Genomic DNA, 22,678 nt, shown 5'->3' with positions numbered 1-22,678 from the left:
TCCCCAATTGTATTTTGTGAATAATTTTCAAAGTTAACTATGAAGTTAATAATATTACTCTTTAATCAAATCATTTCAATTCTAAAATGTATCTTAAGTAAAAATCCCAAGTAAGAAGAAGTAAGGAAAGGAAAATATTTGTTGTAGAATGATTTATAATGATGAGGAAGTGATCTAACAGATAAACAATAGGAAAATAAGTAAAATTTTCAATGTCCATTGAAGGACTATTATGCAGATCCCCCAAATAATAGTTATGGATCCATGCAAGTTTGTCATACAAATTGCTGATGATGTACTAAATGAAAACACTGTGATATGAAGTTGAATATCATCATTATTGAAACTATATAAAATATGGGTATATAAGGCAGAAAAGGAATGCACAAGTAGAAAAATAATTGGTTTTGAGATGACTCAATTATTTCAAAATTATTTATACTGTTATAATTTTATACTTATAATTGTAAGACATTTTAGATGATAAATATTATTTTATTAAATACCATGTTCTTTCAAAAATATCTTTTTGTATCCCTACCAGGGACAGAGGTATCATAAACTTTTGGTTTAGCATCAGTGTAAATTTAAATAGATATTTAATTTAAATAAATGTCATAAAACATTTTAACTCAGAAAACAGATGAATTTTTGTAATATTGGGAAAGCTCATTAAGATTAGAATGGTTACTCTCAAGAATGAACATGAAATGTACAGTCAAATGACTTAAACAAATTTGATTTTGTTTTCATTTCCCTTGCATGTCATGGACAACAAAATTATCTTAATGATTAAGATTGTCTTTTAGGAGATTATCTGTCCCCACCTTTCATTTCAGAAATGAAGAAACACCTAGAGAAGTTAAGTGACTCACCAAAGTTCACATAGCTAGTCAGTGGAGAACAAGTATAGTGTTCAGGTCTTCTTTAATGTTATTCATTCCCCACAATAAACATTTATTCATTAAATAAGCATCTATTAAGTAGTCATTCTGTACTGCTATACTGGACACTGTGCTAGGTACTGTTTTCAAAGATAAGTTGGGGATAATACACTACTCTGTGAGGATCAGAGTCTTGTGGGGTGAACAACAGGATAATAATTATAAGCGATATTGATATAAGTGCTTTACGTTCTACTAGATTCCAAATGTCTTGGAGTATGATCTTGGAGGACCTAACAGATGATGTCTGAGGAGCCCAGGGAAGAAGAGACTTTTGCCTTACTTCCGAAGATTTGAGTGGAATTTCACCATCCAGAAATAGTACATTGCAAAAGTGCAGAATAATAAAAAGAACCAGGTGTGCTGAAAAATGCCAAATACTTTGATATGGCATAGACTTGGAATGGAGGAGCAAGGGAGAAGTGGAGGTAGATGAGGCTGGGGGGTAAGTTACAGACACTTTGAGAAATCCTTCTATTCTCTGAGGATTTTGAACTTTGTGGAATAAGCAAATAAAAAGTGCAGATTATTCCTAGGTAGGAAAGATAGTATAATTAGATTTGTTTTAGAAATCTATAGAGGTGTGAAGGACAAAACTGAACAGGAAGAGGCAGAAAGACAAGTTATGAGGTTATCGAAATAGTTTGTGCAAGAAGTACTAAAGGCTTGAACTAAGGCAGTGGCAGTGGTCTAGAAAGAGGAATAAATATCTGAGAGATATTACTGAGATAGAACCAAAAGTATTTAACAAATTAATTATAGATATTGAGGGAAATGGTAGAATCAAAGTTGAAACAAACAAATAGTTCTAGAAATTTTAGGCAAATTCTCATAACAGAAAGAACCTAATGGAATTTAACATGGTCTTATCTATATGTCATAAATAATTGCTCAAAACTTCCATATCTAGTATATCAAATTCCTGCTAATCAAACACAAGTTATGCAAGGGAGAGGTTAAATCAAGAATACTTGTTATATTTACCAAGACTGAATTATGAAGAAATAGAAAATCTGAACAGACCAGACCTATAACTAGTAATGAGATGCATTGGTAATCAAAATACTCTCAGCAAAGAAAAGCCCAGGACCAGAGGGCTTCATTGGTGAATTCTATCAAACATTTAAAGAAGAATTAATACCAATTCTCCTCAAATACTTCCAAAAAATTGAAGAGGAGGGTACACTTCCAAATTCATTCTATAGTGCCAGCATTACCCTGAGTCAAAGTCAGACAAAGATACTATAAGAAAGTTATATGCCAATATCCCTGATGAATATTGATGCAAAAATCCTCAACAAAATACTAGGAAACAGAATTCAGCAACACATTAAAAGAATTATACTCCATGACCAAGTGGGATTTATTCCTGGAATGTAAGGATGGTTCAGCATATGAAAATCACTGTAATACATCACATTAACAGTATGAAGGGGGGAAAATCTGATTACCTCAATTGGCATAGAAAAGGTATCTTATAAAATTGAACACCTTTTGATGATTTTAAAAAAACACTCAAGAAACTAGAGACAGAAGGAAACCTCAACATGACAAAGCTCACATATTAAAACAAACAAACAAACAAACAAACAAACAAAAAACCAGAGCTAACATAATACTCAATGGCAAAAGACTGAAAGCTTTTTCTTTACAATCAGGAAAAAGACAAGGATGCCTGCTTTTGCCACTTGTATTCCACATAGTACTGGAAGTTCTAGCCAGAGCAGTTAGGCAAGAAAAAGAAGTAAAAGGTGTGTCCAAATTGAAAAGGAAGAAGTAAAATTATCTCTGTTTGCATACAACATGATCTTATGTGTAGAAAATCCAGAAGATTCCACATACAAAAAAAAATTGTTAGAATTAATCAATCAATTCAGCAAAGTTTCAGGATAAAAATTCAACATGCAAAAATCAGTTGCATTTCTACACACCAGCAATGAACAATCAGAAAATAAAAGTAAGAAAACAATTTTATTTACAATAGCATCAAAAAGCATAAAATACTTAGGAATAAATTTAACCAAGGAGGTGAAAGACTTATACACTGAAAGCTACACAATGTTGTTGAAGGAAATTAAAGAAGACACAAATAAATGGAAAGACATCTTGTGTTCACAAATTGGAAGACTTAATATTGTTAAGATGTCAATACTACCGAAAGCAATCTACAGATTTAATGCAATCCCTATCAAAATTCCAGGGACACTTTTTGCAGAAATAGAAAAATTTACCTTAAAATGTACTGTGGAATTTCAAAGAACCCTGACTGGCCAAAACAATTTTGCAAAAGAAAAACAAAGTTGGAGGTCTCACACTTCCTGATTTCAAGTTCATTACAAAGCTATAGTAACCAAAATAGTGTAGCACTGGCATAAAGGCAGACATATAACACAATGGAACAGAAAAAAATGCTCAGAAGTAGACCTTCACATATATGATCAAATGATTTTCAACAAGGGTGCTAATATCATTCAATGGGTAAAGGATAATCTCTTCAACAAAGGTCATTGGAAAGACTGTCTATCCACATGCAAAAGAATGAATTTGAACTTGTTTAGTCAGCCCTAGTTGTTGTAACAAAATATCATAGGCTTGGTGGATTAAATAACAGACATTTATTTCTCACAGTTCTAGAGGCTGGGAAGTCCAAGATCAAGGTATCAGCAAATCGGTTCTTAGTGACAGCCCTCTTCCTGGTTTGTAAACATCCTCCCTCTGCCTGTATTCTTACATGGCAGAGAGAGGGAGCTCTGATGTCTCTTCCTCTTCTCATAAGAACACTAATCTCATCATGGAGGTTCCACCCTCATGACCTCATATAAAACTAATTACCTCCCAAAGGCCCGACCTTCTACATTGGTGGTTAGGGTTTCAATATATGAATTTTGGGAGGACACAAACATTCAATCCATAACACTTACACTTATAGAAAAATTAACTAAAAATGGTTCAAAGACCAAAAAAGTAAGAAAGACCTAAAACTATAAAACTCTTAAAAAGAAACACAGGGGAAAAGTTTCATACCATTGGATTTGGCAAATATGCCCTAGATATGACACCAAAAGTACAGGTAACAAAGTAAAGATAGATAAATTGGACTATATCAAAATTTAAAACTTCTATATATCAAAGGACAGAATCAGCAAAGTGAAAAGGCAACCTATAGAATAAGAGAAAATATTTGCAAATCGTATATCTGATAAGGGGCTAATATCCAGCATATGTAAAGAACTTACACAACTCAACAACAAAACAACAAATAACTTGATTAAAAAATGGGCAAAGGGGGCTTCCCTGGTGGTGCAGTGGTTGAGAATCTGCCTGCCAATGCAGGGGACACGGGTTCGAGCCCTGGTCTGGGAAGATCCCACATGCCGCGGAGCAACTAAGCCCGTGAGCCACAATTACTGAGCCTGCGCGTCTGGAGCCTGTGCTCCGCAACAAGAGAGGCCGCGACAGTGAGAGGCCCGCGCACCGCGATGAAGAGTGGCCCCCGCTTGCCGCAACTGGAGAAAACCCTCACACAGAAACGAAGACCCAACACAGCCATAAATAAATAAATAAATAAATAAATAAAAAATGGGCAAAGGACTTAAATGAACATTTCTCCAAAGATGATATACAAATGGCCAACTAGCATATAAAAAGATGCTCACTATCACTAATCATTAGAGGAATGCAAATCAAAACCACAATGAGATTTCATCTCATATGCATTAGAATGGCTACTATTAAAAAAATTTTTTTAAACCCAGAAAATAACAAGCTGTTGGTAAGAATATGGAAAAATTGGAACCCTTGTCCACTGTTGGTGGGAAAGTGAAATGGTATAGTCACTATGGAAAATACTGCAGCAATTCCTCAAAAAATTAAAAATAAAATTATCATATGACCCAGCAATTCCACTGCTGGGTATATATCCAAAAAGAATTGAAAGCAGGATCTCAAAGAGATACTTACACACCCACATTCGTAGCAGCACTATTCACAATAGCCAAGAGTTGAAAGTAACCCAAGTGGATGAATGGAAAAACAAAATATGGTCTATACATACAATGGAATATTATTCACCCTTAAAAAGGAAGGAAATCCTGATATATGCTACAACATAAATGAACCTTAAGGCCATTATGTTAAATGAAATAAGCCAGTCACTAAAAGACAAATACTGTATGATTCCACTTACTTGAGATACCCAGAATAGTCAAATTCACAGAAACAGAAAATAGAATGGTGGTTGCCAGGGGCTAGGAGGAGGGGGAAATGAGGAGTTATTTGAATGTTAATGAATACAGAGTTTTAGTTTTGCAAGATGAAAAAGTTCTGGAGATTCACTGCACAACAATGTAAATATACTTAACGCTACTGAAACATATAAATGATTAAGATGGTAAATTTTATGTTATTCTTTTTTACCACAATAAAAAAAATTTTTTTAAACTGCTTGTAGAAATCCTCTGAAACAAGGGGTTAAAAACCATGCTTGAGGAAAAAAAATAAATTAAAATAAAAAATTAAAATAAATTTATGCTGAGACCACAATTATTCAATCTGTCTTTGACTTTAAGTCTCAGACCTTGAGCAAGGAAAATAAATTCTCCTAAGAAGATGAGTTCAAATGAGTAGGAGTCAGGTAGGGGCAATTGCAAGGCAAGGGAAGAAATAATTTCTTGATGGAGCTTCTACACTAAGATGCAATCCCTGTACCAGATTTCAGGACGTTGGAGCTTGCTCTTTCCTCTTCATTAATCAAAGATAATGAAGAATTACAGGGTGGAATTACTTGCCAAAGAGTTTTCCATTTTCTGCCTCCCTCCCTCAGCTGATGCTGATTGGGACGAGGAAAGTTCCCTGAGGACAAATGCTCGTGCTCTTAGGACCAGAGTTTGCTTGCAGCAAACTTGAGGATATGGGGAGGGGGAAGGGTAAGCTGGGACAAAGTGAGAGAGTGGCATGGACATATATACACTACCAAACGTAAAATAGATAGCTAGTGGGAAGCAGCCGCATAGCACAGGGAGATCAGCTCTGTGCTTTGTGACCACCTAGAGGGGTGGGATAGGGAGGGTGGGAGGGAGGCGCAAGAGGGAGGAGATATGGGGATGTATGTATATGTATAGCTGATTCACTTTGTTATATAGCAGAAACTAACACACCGCTGTAAAGCAATTATACTCCAATAAAGATGTTAAAAAAAAAAACAGAGTGCTCAGAGGTCTGGCTTTGTTATTACTCACCGTCCCTTTGGTGAGCCGAGTACAGTCAGCAATACCCGTCCAGGCCAATCCACCATTAGGGAGCTGCACGTGAGAACATGGGCATTTCCCCTTTTCTTTCAAGCGAGTCGGGTCTTTAATTGGATTGCGGTAATGTAACCTTCCTTGTCCAACATTGCTATCCAAGGGGTGTGAAAGCAGCTCCTGTTACATTTCTTTGAACTCCTATTTGACTCATAGTTTATACTACTGTTTCTCAGTCTTCCCTCATATACTGAACTCTCTTAAAGGAAAAAAAGATTCTTATAGACTCCCACAGATTCATTTAAATTCTTTCTATTATAATTTTAATGATGTTTCGCAAAACAAGGCAAAAGTCTTTATTAGTTATAAAGACCCCCCCAAATTTCAAATACAGTACAAAAGCACACAACCCAAATATTCAAAAATCACAATATTTATGTGTGATGAATAACACTGTTTTCCTCAAACTGAATCACCACTTTCAACAGGAATACGGTCATGTTTGCTTCAGAGCAGGCTCTTGAGATGGGTGCTTTGTGACTACTCAGCTCTCTGGTCATACTTCTATACTGAAATTACTATTAAGCCTTTGCTCATACAGCCCATTCTGATGCCACTTGGCCTTACTTAGCACAAAGGCATCATATACATAATAATTCCACCTCTATTCTTTACTCATTAGCCCACAGTCACAAAACAGTGCTACTTGGTGATCGGTGTAAATGGGGCTCTCCTGAAATTACAGGTCATTTAGTAATGAGAGGTAATCCAAGTCATGCAGAATTGACATATACTAATTTTTTAGACAACCATGTTAATTAAAACAAAAAAATTAACTTTGAAGATAAATGACAGAAGATTTAGTTTCTTGGAATCAGTTGAGGAACATTATAGTACACTTCCCTTAGCATCTACTTAATACTTAAATAAAGTATTTCATTGTTTCCTATGTATCTCCACCAAGTTAAAGTGACAGCAACTTAAAGGCAATAAGTTCAATGGTTCTATGGCTTCTCCTATAGAACCCAATAAAACTATGCCCATTGCCACGAATTATAATTGACCAGCTGTTCGCGTCAGAGGTTGCTGAACTGATTGATTAAGGTTTCCTGAATGTTTACTCCTTTGGAGTCTGTATCAGTCAATTTATTTTTTCCAGTTTTATTGAGATACAATTGACATATAACATTGTCTAAGTTTAAGGTTTACAATAGGTACCAATTTATTGAGTTAAAGAAGGTATTATTATTGGGACCAGGAAATGCATTCAGTCCACGTGTAGGCCATTTTGAGACATGAAAAGAAGTTCTTCTGGCTCACCATGGATAGTGTTCCATTGACCACCTGCATTCAGACCATACCACCTGAGCACTCAAACTTTTTGACTGCCTTTCAGTTGGAAAATGGGAACTGGACAAGAATGACAATTATGAAAACCTATACCAAACCTTCTATTGTCAAAGCCCTTTGCAGAAGGACTTTGTAGTGGAAAGGATGCTGGGTGAGAAAGCCAGAGCCCCGCTTGCTCTATCTTTACCACAAGTAGTTGTGTGACCTCAGGCAAGTCACCTAACTCCTCTAATATTTAGTTATCTTATTTACAAAATGAAAGAGTTGAAATAGAAATTCTCTAAGATTCTTTCTCACTCCAACAATATAAGAACTATGAATGAGGAGGAAATGGGAGAGTTGAGGTAGGCTGCCACCTTATCATATATTTTGCTGTAGCAAAGCAGCCTGAATGATGCCCTTACTACTGAATTGTTTCATTTTTCTCTCCCGTCTCTCTCTTTCCCTTCCTTCTCCTCTTCCTTCCTTCCCCTCTAGATGGTGATCAGCCTCAGGGAAGAAAGAGGAATGGCATCAAGAACACTTTCAAAGGGTATGACCACAGACCATCTTAAACATACGCATGTGTTCCCCTTCTCTCAGGAATAGATATGGCTCTTTTGATGTTTTTCTGTCTCCGAAAGTAATTTCATGCGCGTTTGCCAATCTGAATGTTGAACGTTTTCCAGAACATCACTTCATCAAAGCTAATGGGTAACTGTGTCTGGTAGTCAAGAGCTCATTGATGTGTTTCCTGTTCCATTACTCAATAAGCATTAAATAACAACAACAGAAACAGTACTATTAAAACCACTCTGGAAGAATTCTTTGAGATGGGAGGAAGTAGGAAGGAAGAGGAGAAAACACATTACGCAGAAAGTTGTAACTCATACAAAAGGAGATGCATTTGTTCCCTACAGCCCAAAAGGACTTTGTGATTTGCTTTGAGTGTTACTCTGGCAGGTGATGAGGTGGAAACTTCTGCCCTCCCGTCGGGATATGTAATCACATTGAACACACTAGCTCCACTGTGCTGGTTAAATTGACGTTACTCTAAGAGAAGATATGGTGAGATTTAAGAGAGTTCAGAAGAAAATAATGAAGACTACTAAAAAAATGGGGGAAATGAAATGAATTGGACATGTTTTGTGAGTTTGAAAAGGATGAAGCTAATAGCTAACTCAACTACTATCTTGTGGGAATGTTGGTATGGTTGTCAGGGGACAAAGCTAAAGAAAACAAACTTTCTGTATCCCTCTAATAAATTTTTAAATTCAGAATTTCTTTTGATTCCACAAACTCTAATTTGTTAAGCAAATAACCTTAATAGCCCTCATTATATTTTTTATTAACATTGTCTTCAGTTCTTCCATAGAAAGAACTTAATCTGATGATTCAGCCTGAAGTCCCCTTTTCAAACATCTCTATCTCCTTCAATGGCTAGTGATAAATGGCTGGTGATGTTTCTTTGCCTACTTGTGCCAGCCAGCCTGTGGCGTCCTTAACACCAGTGTAGTCAGGCTGTTGGGCCTCTTAGGTAGAAGTAGTCAAGAAGTGAAAGGTAAGGAGGGTATCATTTCTCCCTCCAGGAGGCCTGCAGCAATTAAAATAAAATAAAATTTTATACCCAGCAAAACTCTCTTTTAAGTTTTATGAAAAATAAAAGACAATTACAGACAAATTAAATCTTAGAACAAGACCCTCATCTAACCCTTTTCCTGTATAACCCTTAGCAGGTATTTTAAAAATTCTTTCATAGCTGCCTGATCTGCAGTACCTGCCTCTCCTGTAACTTAAAAAAATTTCCACATCTTATAGCTTTTTGAAATGTGTGAGCCAGCCACACTATAGCTTTTTGAAATGTGTGAGCCAGCCTGCACTAGCTGAGAGGGGTTTAACATTATCCTAACCCTGGGTAATGCGACCATAAATTTCTCTGGCTTCCAGCTTCATAACAATGATGTCTACTGTGCTTTTTTTTTTATCAATCCTCATCTCATGAATCCAGAAACTTAGCTTCTCTCCCACCTTTTCCATAGCTGCATCACTCATAGATGTTACTTTAGCACTTTTCCGAGTAGACTCATGTCCAGGTCAGGATTTCCTCTTCCTTTTTCTGAATGTACTGCAATGTTGATTTATTGGCATTGACCTTATAGCCAACAGCACTGTAACTCATGCCTGAATGAACCTTCTCTAACATATACTTTCTCCATAAGGCAAATCACAGCTTTTTTTGCACTTAGTAACACAGAATTTCAGCACTACGCTTGGGGGCCATTTTAAACAGCAAAATCACTCCAAAAAGCACAAAAATGCAGAAAACGTGACACTAAATAGATCACAAAAAGGACACTTGTATACAATATGAGTGCTAAAATAAGAAGGCAGAGTGTCAACTTGTTCAACCTTCACTGGGTAAACATGCATCAGGCAACTCACATTTTTCGCTGTCCTGCACAAGTTCATGAATTATCATGAAAGTTCTGTGAGGAGTGGTTTCGGGGATACAAGTAAATTTTAATGAGTAGACAAATTCACAAATAAGCTCTCTGTAAAACATGAGGACCAACTGTTCAACTAAAATATTGCACAAAAATTTCATGAAAATTGGAGAACTGCTCAGAATTAAGGCATGCTGAGGTTCTTAGGTTGCTCAGGAGGAGAGTAAACATACTGATTAATTTTAAATGTTTAAGTTAAATGTTCATGAAAAGAATAAAAACATTATGTTTCAAAAGAATAAAAAGTGTGTTTTAGTTCAGTCATAACCACAAGATGTCATTTTATACCCATCAGAGTAGCAAAAATTAAAATCAGATCACATCAAGCATTGGTGAGAGTATTGGCAAACAGGAACATATATATTGCTGGTGGAAGTGTAAATTGATACAACCATTTTGATAAAGTACCTAAGAAGGCTTATGATATGTATTTTGAAATGCGGTACCCAAAGCGGAACGGACTACTCCACAGGCGAATCAATTAACTCAGGGCAGAGTGAACTCTTGCTTCCTATGACTTGAGGCAGGTTCTAACTTTGCACTCACTTCACAACAGTCACATTCCAAAGTGTCAACAGAAACTTTTAGATATATTGCCAAGCCAGAGCTTCCTCAAACTATGATTGGAAAGGCAAGGTTTTAGACCTAAAAATAGGCATTCCACTACACCAAGTGGTCTGCCTCTATCTGCTACCACCTACTTCATCCTCTTAATTTTGTCTCCACGGCTCCTGTGATCAGGTATCCAGGAAAGGCAAAGGGAGCAAAACTTACGTGTGTGAAATGCCACGCGGTCCTGATGGGAGGTCTCCTCTTTGCCATATCATCCTCTCCCACTTTTCACCCAGGACGTGAAAGTGGGACTTCTAATATATTTTAAATCCCAGATTAGAAATTGTTTTAAAATTTGGGTCCAAAGTTCTGGCTCTTGTTAACAACACCTACCCTTTCAGACATGCACAGCTACATGACCTTGGTTCGTGCAAAAACTCAGGCACCTCTAGAGCAATGAAAACAGCATCAGAGACCACTGCAGGCTTGGCAATGTCAGAGGGGGATGGAGTTTGGGCAGAGAAGAGAAAAACTCACTCACGGCCAGTCCCTGGTGTCAGCCTTTACAACATCAGTTAGGCAATGGTGGGTGAGAGCAAGTGCTAAATCATCTAGAAGATTCTTGGAGGTTCTTTGATGGAGATAATCCAAATAGAACACAGTTTAAGCCACCAGAGACAGAAGAAAACAGAGGGGAGGCATGGGACGAAAACAGGAGGATGAAGTAAACCACATACTGAACGATTAGACTCTCCCCGGTGCCGTTCCCCACCATGATCCCAGAATACCTGTACAGTCACGTTCCCCTGTCAGGACATAGAAATATTTTCCTCTTAAGAAACTTGAATGGTCCCAGGTATTCAAATACTACCCTTTGGGAACCCTAACAAGAAAACACTAACCATCCAATCTCCTTAAAGAGAGAGAATTCAGTCAGTTTTTTTAATTGAAGTACAGTTGACTTACAATAGTCAGGTGTTGTTCAGGTGTACAACATAGTGATTCGATATTTTTATAGATTATACTCCATATAAAATTATTATAAAGTATTTGTTATACTCTATGTGCTATACATGAATGCTCTTTTTTTGAGAATTTAAAACATTTTTATTGGGACCCTCAGAAAGACATAACTTTTAAGTTGTGACCCAGAACAATGCTTACATACACACAAACAGAACTGAAATTAACGTTACATGAAACAGTGTTAATCTCTAAATGCATTCTGATATTTTCTATTTTATTCTGTGAAATTCCATTCTATCCCATTCCATCCCAACCCCATTCTATTCCATTCCATTGTTTCTCTTTTGTAAATTGTTGGTTAAAAATACATGAAATTGATTTCCCAGCCCTTTGGCCCTCAGTTTGAAGAACACTAGGTTGAACGAAAATGAACATTCGCTTACCCTGACTCTCAAATTTATAACTAATCATTATACATCGTCAATGTTGTTTTATGCATGAGAATGGACAATTGCCATTCAGATCTTTGAGGAAGGCTGGTAATATGAAAGAGAGGCCAAATGGGGAGAGAAATGTGTGTGTGTGTGTGTGTGATGGTGGTAAAATTCTTATATACCATGAAAAGAACTAACAGTAAGAGTCTAAAATTGATACATAAAATATTAGAACATAAACACATTATTTACAAATATAGAAATAAATGCAAGAAGAAATCTAATTTGGTTACTTCCAAGAAGTAGGACTGGTGGATGGAAAAGATATAGAAAAATGGACTGCTATTTTTCAATAAAAGCTTTTTAGTACTCTAATTTTTTTAGCTATGGACAATATCACTGACAATATCATTTAATTCTGAATCTTACATATTTCAACATTTAGTTGTATTGCAGGAAAATTTTGTCATGGGTTTCAATAGCACTATTTCCACCTCTCTCTTTTCCCTGTTGCACCATACATGCAGACCCTGACGCTCATTGACTTTTTCTAAAGCACCCCTCCTGGTTCAACCTATATCCCCTGTCAAGTACTGCCCCTGGGGTAGGATTGCGTGGAATTATGTATGCAATATTGCACATACCATTTCAACTGTATTTTCTTTTCTGCATTCATTTACAATTTAAACTATCTCAAACCAGGATAAAAAGTTGTATCATCCATTGAGAGCATTTAAATGATAATGAGGCCAACAAAGAAAATATTGGGGGGATTAGAGGCGCCTTTTCTTTCCTGGTGGTCTCTAAATATGTAGGTGATTGTAAATTTACATTTTTTCTTTGGGGGGAAGTTGTTTTCTTTGAACCAGCCCAAGCACATGGACCTCTCATGTACCCATCAGGAAACTCAACTTGCCATCTGTCTTGCAGTAATATTGCGGAGGACATTAGTTACGAACACACTGGCAGCCCCGATTCCCGAATGCTTTTCACTTAATAAACATTTTGAAACAGACTTCTTGGAGAACAGCACAGCAGCCTCTCCAGCAGCTTTCACGGTATCCCTCAATGGTTATTTTTGCTCCTCCATCGAAAAACGACAGCATAGAGGGAGGAGGGGGAACACAAGGGCTCCTCCTGGGGTGAGAACCCTTCTTTAACGTGGCCAGAAGATCTAGCAACAGCTGTGCCCATTGGAAGACAACATCAACTTGTGCGACCTGCCCAGGCTCATCAAATGATGATGGGATGGATCAAGCTGTAAGCAGCCTCGCAAATGGTGGCTTGGATTATTTTGCAGGAAAGAACTGAAATGAGCCATCTGCCTTCTTTTCCCCTCCCTGTAGAGACAGGAGCCTTTGGGAATGTCCCAAATCCTGGGTTAAAAATCTATCCTGAGAATTCCAGGCAAAAGAATATGGCAGTGCCACCTTGCCAAGTGATTCCATTAGAGAGGTAATGGATGATAGCTAGAGCGTCACCTGCCCCAGATCAGGCATGGTTAAAGGAACTAGTACTAGGCTGGAAATCAGAACACCTGGTTTGTGATTCTCCTCTGCACTCATTTACTGTGTAACCTAACGTGGAGCCATTCGCATCTCTAACAGCCTCCACTTCCTCAGCTGAGCGACAGGGACACTAACAATTGCTCCACCTTCCTCGTGGACGATCAGCAAGTTACATTAGAAGGCATGAGGAAGCACTTCATGGAAAGCACAGGGTCTTATGCAAGGGGGATCATTAAAAAGATTTTTAATATAAAATTTGAGATGAATGAAGATTTATCTCTGGGACTAAGGAGAACAGAGCCCAGATTGCAAATTTCTTTTTCCGGTAGTGCCTATAAAGGCAATCACTGGGTAGACTCCTCCCCCACTCACAGCCCAACTGCCTCCCTACTCAGGCCTCTCACTTCCTGTCCCTCAGGGTGAAACTAACCACCTTCCTCACCTCCTAGTCCCACCACCAATACAGTATCTTTTCCTTTATTCCCCCTCTCGTGACTCCCACAAAGTCAGCCACCATCTAGTCCAGAGGCTGTCAATTCAGATGACGGAAGGACCAGATAAGTGACATAAATGAGTGAACCAGCCTGGGCGTGGGAAATGTGGCCAGGCAGAGATGACCTACACCATCTAAGGGCCACCACTATTCAGCTCCTGAAATTGCCAGGTCTTCAAGTCTTTCAAGAGAATATGGAAATCTGGAGTTGTGTGAGAAATCTTTGAAGGTTGAAAGTTAACCAGCAGTATTTAAATGTTTGAATCATCATAGGGCCAAACCAGAAACATTTGTGCATGAGCTGAAGGTTTGCAACCTTTGATCTAGGCTAACTCCTGTATTTTTACAAGTACAAATTCTCAAGCCCTAAAAAACAGCATAGTGTAGTTCAAATACTATGTACTTGGAGTCAGCAAAGACCAGGGCTTAAATCTCTCATCAGCACCTAATTTGCCATATGATAATTTGAGTAAGAGTCTTAATTTTTTGAACCCCAATTGCCTCATCTGTGAAAGGGGATAATTATATATCCTCTATAAATGTTCTAGAGAAAATAAACAAGATCACAGATAATACATGAAAATCACCTGGTACATAATAGGCACCCAGTTAAGTGTCTCCTTTTCCCTCAAGGTCAACAAGTTAATGGTATTATGAGGCAAGAACCCGTAACCTTTATCTCCTGAATCCAACCTGTTTTTCCCCCCACTGTATCCCATGGTTCCCTTGCCTGGAAAGCTCTCTTTTTCAGAGATATGAGGTATGATTCACCCTGGAAACTGAGCATAGGATTAGCGCTCTAGACACCTGCTTTCTGATTTACTTCTTTTCCCATGAACAAGCCCCATCAACCTGTGTAGGTCTCATTTATTTTCTCTGGAACAAAAGTGACAACCACTGTAAAATGAGACAATAAATCTGTGTTACGTTCCTCTAAATTGTAGTAGGCCCATCCGTGAAACCCAAATGCCTGTGAGCCTGGGATCAGCCTCTGATTTGACATTCCGATGCCTAAGGAATGTGTTTTAAAATGTAGGTTTTATTATTATTTAGATGTGGTGAGGCCAACAGATCAGGAGACAATTGCCATTGAAAAGATAGTTTGTTTGTAAAGAAATAAAATAAAAGCTTAAAAAATGTTCATCTTTATCCAAAAAGTGATCTATAAGAAGATTTAGACTACATATTAATTAGCAGAGAGGTGAATCAAGTTGAAAGAATATGGAACATTATCAACATATTTACTAATAAACATGGAGTATTTTTTAAGTTAATTTTTTTAAGTTAATGTCTTATAATTTCCTAGCTTCTCCAAAGTAGACAAGCTTTATGCTATTGTTGCAATTTGTCCTATATCAGTTAACAGATTTCAATACACAGTGGGTACTTACTAAATATGTGATAATGATTATTAATTTTAATTAAAGCTGTTGAATTTTTTTAAAAAAGAAAATGCAGTTTGTTACTCACAGTCCCCAAGGTGAGGGAGCTTGCCACACCACGCAGGGCCACACAGGGAAGCACCAGGGTTGACTGGGAGGCAGAGGGAGTGAGAAAAATTAGGCAAGAGGCTTTACTGTAGTTTCTGCAGAAAAGAACAAGCAAGGCAAGGAAAGTGGGTTTAAGTGTGGCTAGTTTGAAAAATTTCAGTGGGCTCTGAGGTATAGAGATTGTTTCTAGTTGTCTGGTACCTCGCCATGGTGATTAGGTGATTAGGGCAGGGGGGATAGTGAGCTCCTGAGAGCCCATAAAGGAAGTGGTTGGGGAATGGGCTCTGGATTGGTTGGTTTGCATATGAAAGTTGTGCTTATAGACAAGTCCTTTACTTCGTCTAGTGATTGGCTACCCCTGTGAGCAGCAGTCTCTCCTGGGTCAGCAAGGTCCCAGATGTCAAAGCATTAGAAATACAGAAAATACAAAGGCACGATTAATACAGAGTATTTTCAAACCAGTGGGTATTTGCACCCTCCACACACCCCTGGAAAGATATCAGAATGTCAAGGAGGAAGTTTCCATTATAGGCTCACAGAATAAGAAAGAGGGAGGGTGTATGACTAAAATCCTCCACTGGGAAAGGACACGTGCATAGGAACAGAAGAAGAGAAGGTCAAGGTGCTCAGAGAAGAAAGGCAGCAGGAGATCAAAGCACCCATGAGCTCAAGGAAGGGTTCGGCATTCTGCTGAGATAAAAAAAAGTTGGCAAGGGGGGTGGAGGTCCAGGTAAACACGGTCCATGGCCTTAGTCTCTAACATCTTGGATACTCTTTCTAAGGCTAAATGAAGCCCCACTCTTTCTGAGTAGAGAAAATTAAATTTGAATACAGAGATTGCAATGGAATAAAGATGATTCTGCTCGAGTGCGTTGACCTTTATCAACCATTTCATCAGAATTTCTGGAGCATGAATATGTGTTAGGTGTCCTCTGCAACTGTTCACATGAGGAAGGATCCTTCTCTTCTGGCTCAGGTCCAAGCCATCATCCTCAAGCATCCCGAGATGGGGAAAGCAAAATCAAATCCATGGAGTCTGAAATCTAGTTAGAGAATAGTTGTAGGTGACAACGAAAATAGCAGTCAAGCAGCATAAATCTCCAGGGAATACTGTTTTTCTTCCTGTGACTGACTGAAAAAACAATTACATTTCTCAATATTCCTCCAATTGAGACTTGGATTCAGGGGTACATAACATATAAATTGCTGGTTTGAGGCTCTTCTTTCAGTTGGACTAGATAATCAGGAAAGAATGGTTAGGCACACATATGCAGGTCCATGCTTATATGAAAAGCTTTTAAAAACAGAGTATCAGGATTTTCAACTTTCACTATTTAAGAAAAAATATTTTATTTGCAAGAAATAGAAATACAAAAGCATAACAATTTCAATTCATTTTTTTCCAAACTAAATACAAGTATCCTACAAAGCATTTACTTTTTTTGGTATTTACTTAGCTATGATAAAGAATAAAAAGCCATAAAAAACAGCATGATATGACAGATAATAGACTCACAATGTATTCAGACTTAAACACTGCTGGTCTGTATAACGTTGTCACCAGAGAGAGGACAGCCCAGCCTTTCAGCAGAGACATTAAAGCTCATGGTTGCTTATAGTGCAGAGTCTGCTCAGCATTGTTTAAAAAGGGTCGCTCACAATTTGTCAAAGAGTGCTGGTGTTTTTCATAGACTCAGAAAGTGTTTCATCTGAAATGGAGATTTGCTGAACAGCATAGGCCATGGGTCCATGGTGCAAAAAGTTCATTGTTCTCAGCCAGCTGGTGAGTAAGGAAGAGGAGCAGAGAAACAGCTAAAACCGCTGGTGTTGCTTTTCCAGGACGCAAAGGCTGCTAGCTGGAACTCACAGAGGATTGGATGAACCGGACAGGAGATGAGCATCTCCAGCATGAGGAAAAAACCTGAACTTTGCACAGCAGGGCCAGCCTAGGCAGTAGGCACTGCATGCCCTGCCCAGAGGACCTTAAAAGTTTATAGCGTGTTCACGCGGAAAGAGATCCACAAATTGCTGCACTTTCCATATCACTTAGCTGTTTATCCATCTATAGTAATTAGTTGCCCTTGTTTTCTCTTTCTATAAAATTAAGACTTATTTAGCACAGCACCCAGCATCTAGTGGGTGCTCAAGCATTATTATTTCCCTTCCTTCTAGAAACCAAGACAAAATAAAGCATTCCCAGATTTTATGTTGCCCAAAAGGACAAAACGAAACAATACCTAGTCTTGTCTGTGGTAGGTGCTGACCCTTTGTCCACGGAGACATGGAGCCTTAATCCTCAAATGCGTCAGGTTCCTCTGAGCTGAGAAAATGTTCTGCTCTGAGGATTTACAATACCTTTAATCCCGGCTGGCCATTTTCTGATGTGATTGCACCTCTGCAAGATGGGATTTTCCAAATGGACATAACTCTGTTCCTTTTCTCCTGATGTGCAAATCTGATCATGGCTCACTTTTAGGAAACCATTTTTGAGCCTTTGGAAAAAAGTTCCTTTTCCCATGTCCACCTCAGTCTAGTACCACAAAGCTGTATATAAAATCTCTCAGCCCCTAGGTACTTCTCAGGCATCCTGGATTCAAATATAAGGCACATGTAAGGCACAAACGAGTGTCCAAGATGAGGGAGGAACGTGTGTGCGAGTGTGCGAGTGTGCATGTGTGCGCGTGCCTGCGCAAAAGGAAGAGAGAGAGGGAGAAGGAGAGAGAGAAAAAGGAGAGAGAGAGAGAGCTGGCACATGGGTCTTTTGAAGAGCTATTGATTAATGAAGCTTCCTCAGCCCCCTTCTTCCCCAATAGTCACTAGGGCCTTCTGCAACACTCTTCCTTGGGAGTGAATGACTGACTCAATGAATGAATGAATGAATGAAAAATCTGAACTCTGTCTCTGGCTGCTTCACAGCCCCCTACTCTCTCCTGCAGCTGCCCTCCCAGAGGGGCTTATGCGATCACGTCTCCTAATTGTCTCAGCTGAAAAGCATTCAAAGAAGATGACTCGGACCAGGGCACCACCTGCTACTGGTCTGTCTCACAGGTCCTGCCTGCACCGCAAGCAGGAGAGCTGGTGTCTGTAATAAAGGTTCAACAGAACCGAATTAGTGACAAGAGCTCTTGGCAGAGAAGGGGGAGACTAATGCCTTCTCCTCCGTCTCCCATCGCCGCACGTTAGCAAGGCCGGCACGGATGCTCTCTCCCTCGACGGGGAGAGGGAGGTCTCTGCGTGTGCAACGTGCTCACGTGACATGTGTGTTCGGAGGCGCGGGCCCCAGAGGGCCTCTGATCCGTGACTTTTGCTTGGTGTGAGGACATAGGAGGAAGGAGGCACAAAGTGCTAAAAACATTTTAATAAAACACCTCTGTCAAAAATTCTGGACACTGACTCACTGCCAGAATAAAGGTGAACCAATTCAAGACTCCTGCTCCAAGGGCACACGAGATTCACAGCCCTCTCTTGGCATTCAGGCTAAACCAAGAGATTTAGGAAGAAAAAAACATGGTATTTATAGTTGGTTTGTAAATAAGTTGAGCTAAAAGCTGCTTTCACAATCTACAAATTAGGTCTTTAAATCAAAATCATTTATATTCATAAAAAGGTTATCTAATTTTGCCTGTACTGGTGTCAAACCTCATCCCCACCTCCTGCCCAAAAGGAGCAACCTAGTTCAGCTGTCAGATTCTTATATAACACTCCCTTTATGTGAGCTAGGCTCCAGAGTCCTAACACTTCACAGAAATTCTTTCTTAAACCTGGCACTGAGGCCTTTCATTTACAGTATCCATTTCTAAGTGCAAAGTCAAGAGCTGTGAATAGAACCTCACTGGGGGGTCTGGGTTACTCAGGTCTCATCCAGTAAAAAAGTACGTGTTCTCTGAACTTTTGCAAGACATCTCCTCCACTAAGCTAATCAAAGAGAGGAAAGAGGAAAAGCTGTTGACATAATGAAAACTATATTAATATGTTTATCATTAACATTGATTCTTTATGATTGATGGGTTGTGCTAACAGTCTCTTATTTTCCAAAACTGAGGTTCAGAAGCCAAAAGGCTGCCACTATTTGACATCTTCAGGGCTAACCAGGTATTACTGACTCATCTATGGGATGGCTCTGGAGGGGGGGGAAACAAATCCACTGACATTGTGGGATTAACCCTGGAAAAGAAAAGGTGCACACGCTCATAACTATTTGGAACCAATCTGGTATTATCCAACTCTTCTGCATCCTCTTGATTCCATTACATCCTCCTAAAGGGATAACTGTTTAGTTCCCCTTACTCGCCTAAGCAAGGAGTGGAGGGCGGAGGTCTTTCTCATAATAGCAGCAATTGGTCCTTGGATCCCCTTACAATGGCCATTTGAGCTCTCAGGCTGATGTCCCTGGTCTCTAGACACAGATTCAGTTGTGGGAAGAACGGTTTCCCAGAGATCAAGCCCTGCCGTATGGAGGGCTGGAGACAGTGATGTCAAGCAAGGGTAGGTCAGGGAGGAAATAAAATCCTCAAGGCACTAAAGACAGGCGCTAGGAGTTTGCTGCCCTTTTCCTTCTCCCTCCTTATTCAGAAGAGCTGGTTTTCTACTCAGGCTGATCCAGGAGACTTAAAAATCCGATCTGGTTCCAGTGCGTCAGGTGGGGAAGATGACCCATTCTCACTGACATACAAAAGCTTGCCTTTCTTATCGTCCAAATACTACTTGAGTTAATTCTATATTCTTACCTTCTTAGCCGCCCTCTCCCTCCCCCCACACACAGGCTGCCCGTGTCTGATAATTACATGACATTTTAAAGAGAGGGATGGGTCAGTAGTGGCCCATGGTTAGCAGACACCAGCCAGGCCCAAGAGGGTCTAGAGCAGAAGAGAAGGAGAGGAGAAGGTAGAGGGAAACAGAAGCGGGGCACATGCTAGCATCCTTCCTCCTGCACAGCCCAGCCGGTCTCAGCCCTCCCTGGCCAACGGGAAGGACAGCGAGAGGCATGCAGAGGACCGAGAGGGCTGCCAGGACCACTGCAGTCCTGATCCAGCTTTACATCAGTGCTAAGAAGATGAATTTGGCCGCCTCCCAGCCAGAACTCTCTCCATCACAGTAGGGAGAGAGGAATCACTGACGGTGAGCCCCGAAGGTACCAGATCTGCTTATGAGGTCTGACGGCAAATGCTAATGACACCAAATCCTGTGTCTGCTATGGAACAGAAGGCCCAGGTGTGGCTTAATCTCTCCTAAGTACAGGTTCCAATGACAATGTAGATGAGAGACAGAAACGGAGACAGAGAGAGAGTTAAAGCTGAGGGTGCTTCAGCTACTACTAAAAATAAAATACAAAACGTGAGCAAATTTCTTACACAAAATCTTTTACAAGCTAGGGGAAAACATTTAAGGGGAGTCTTCTACATTATACAGTAAAAAGTCAATTTCCATTTCTTATTTGTAGGAAAGAGGAAAGTTTTTTTAAAACTACAAAAGTTACTTTTAATCATTAAAAAAAAATAAGAGTAGGTTGGGGGATTAGGTCGTGTCTCTTTGGGTGAGCTGCAAAGTAGCCAAACCTGACTATAAAAGGTAAGACTGTGGATACACAAATGTCACCTACTCTGACCCCAGGAACAGGCCTCAGGCTCACCTCCTGTGTTGAAGCAGAAGAGGAGGGGGAAAGCAGAAGTGTCAGGGGAGGTGGAGAGAGACAAGCTAGCAGGGTTGTCTGAAATGCCTGCTGTCAGGGACAGGGCTTCCCTTCCCTGTTATGGGTATGGGACAGAAAAAGCATCTATCCACAGAGCCCCAGACCTGAGCAAGGCACTGCTCCAACTTTCCCTCTGAGTTCATTCTACAGGAGGACACACGCTTAGGGAGATTTCCCAACTATAATTATAGGGCTCCAGCAAAAAAGAAGAACAGAAAGCAAAACATGGCCTGGAAGGATTGGGGATCCCAGAGCCTAGGATGCCCTCCTCGCTCCAAAGGCCAACAGAAGACTTTGCTAGCTTGGAGGGAGGCGTCCGGATGTCTTCAGTGTGGTTGCCCAGGGAAGCCTCAGCAAGCTAATAAATACTATTTACAAATGGGGAGGAGAAGCCAAGGAGGCAGAACTAGGGGCGTGTGGGGACACAGATTGTGGAGAAATCCTACAAGCAACATGATGGGGCAGGTTTGCCTGGAGTAGAAAAGCCTGATTCCTTCAGGCATTGCACTTGCGGCCTGAGAGTACGAAGGGGACGCCTCGCTCCAGCTCCAGTGCCGGAGGACAAGTCAGCGGGGGCTCAGCGCAGAGCGGCAGGAGAGACCCAGGCTGAGCAAGGCAGGACGTCAGTCAGTGCTTTGCCAGATTCCAACAGGCATCCTGGTATTTCTGTGGCTCGAGCTGGGGGTCTCGAATGAACAAGAGTCAGCTCTTCTTCAAAGAGGTGGTCACATCCACCCCGGTGAGAAGCAGGCAGTATCTTTTTGGCACTGTCGGTAGAAACAAGCCTGCTCGTCCCACCCCTGACCCTAAGATAATTTCCTATGGCAGTAAGCAACAGGGAGGGAGAGAGGCGGGCTCCCTTCTGCAGGGAGGGACGTGGGACTGGGGGAGGCGCTCTCTCACCGTGGGTGGAAATCCCAGGCTGTCCTCGCATCCAAAGCCATGACTGCACGTCCAGGTCTTCGGTCAAGATCGGGTGGCAAAAAGGAAAAGCTTATGACAAAGGCGGTTTGGAGACATAAAGGTAGAGTGAGGAGATAGAGGGAGGTGGCGACGGTCTCTTTAGAAGGTGGCGTTCACTCTTCTGTCGAGTTCTACAACTTTTAGTGTTTCATTCCCCTCCAGTTTGGTGCTGACCCTGCAAAGGCATCAGAAGGAAAAAGAGGTCTTACTACCAACTGCCTCATGCTCGGTAGGATGACACAATCATTCCATGACTGCGACTCTGCAGGCTGGCCCAAGCACACTTCTCGTCCTCTCCCCTGTTCCCAAAGTCTCCCGCTACCAGCCTATCTGTCATCCACATTCCTGCCTCTAGCCTCATGCCAAAGGAGACATTCCAGCCCAGAGGATAAGCAAGGCAGTTTGATACTGATTTGTTGTACATTGCTTTAAATGATTGTATTTCTTGAGGATGGTTAGTTACCCATATGCTAAACTCTGGGAAGGAGAAAATAAAAGGATAAAGACTGATCCTTGGTCTAGAATAAAGATTTTTTTAAAAAATCTAGATAAAGATGAAATCTTTA

At 40.1% G+C, this 22,678-nt stretch overlaps 1 protein-coding gene across 1 annotated transcript in view; it reads right to left on the bottom strand.

The window, feature by feature from the left end:
* Positions 1-11,483: 11,483 nt before the first annotated feature.
* Positions 11,484-22,678, bottom strand: part of CREB3L2 (cAMP responsive element binding protein 3 like 2) — a 129,759-nt gene continuing 118,564 nt past the window's right edge. Inside the window, exon 12 of the mRNA XM_007177097.2 lies at positions 11,484-22,287. Within this exon, the coding sequence (XP_007177159.1) occupies positions 22,212-22,287 (76 nt within the window). The 3' untranslated portion in view covers positions 11,484-22,211. The remainder of the gene's footprint in view (positions 22,288-22,678) is intronic.

Source organism: Balaenoptera acutorostrata, chromosome 7, assembly GCF_949987535.1.
Source record: "Balaenoptera acutorostrata chromosome 7, mBalAcu1.1, whole genome shotgun sequence".
Lineage (NCBI taxonomy): Eukaryota > Metazoa > Chordata > Mammalia > Artiodactyla > Balaenopteridae > Balaenoptera > Balaenoptera acutorostrata.
This window is presented reverse-complemented; position numbering and strand designations above follow the sequence as displayed.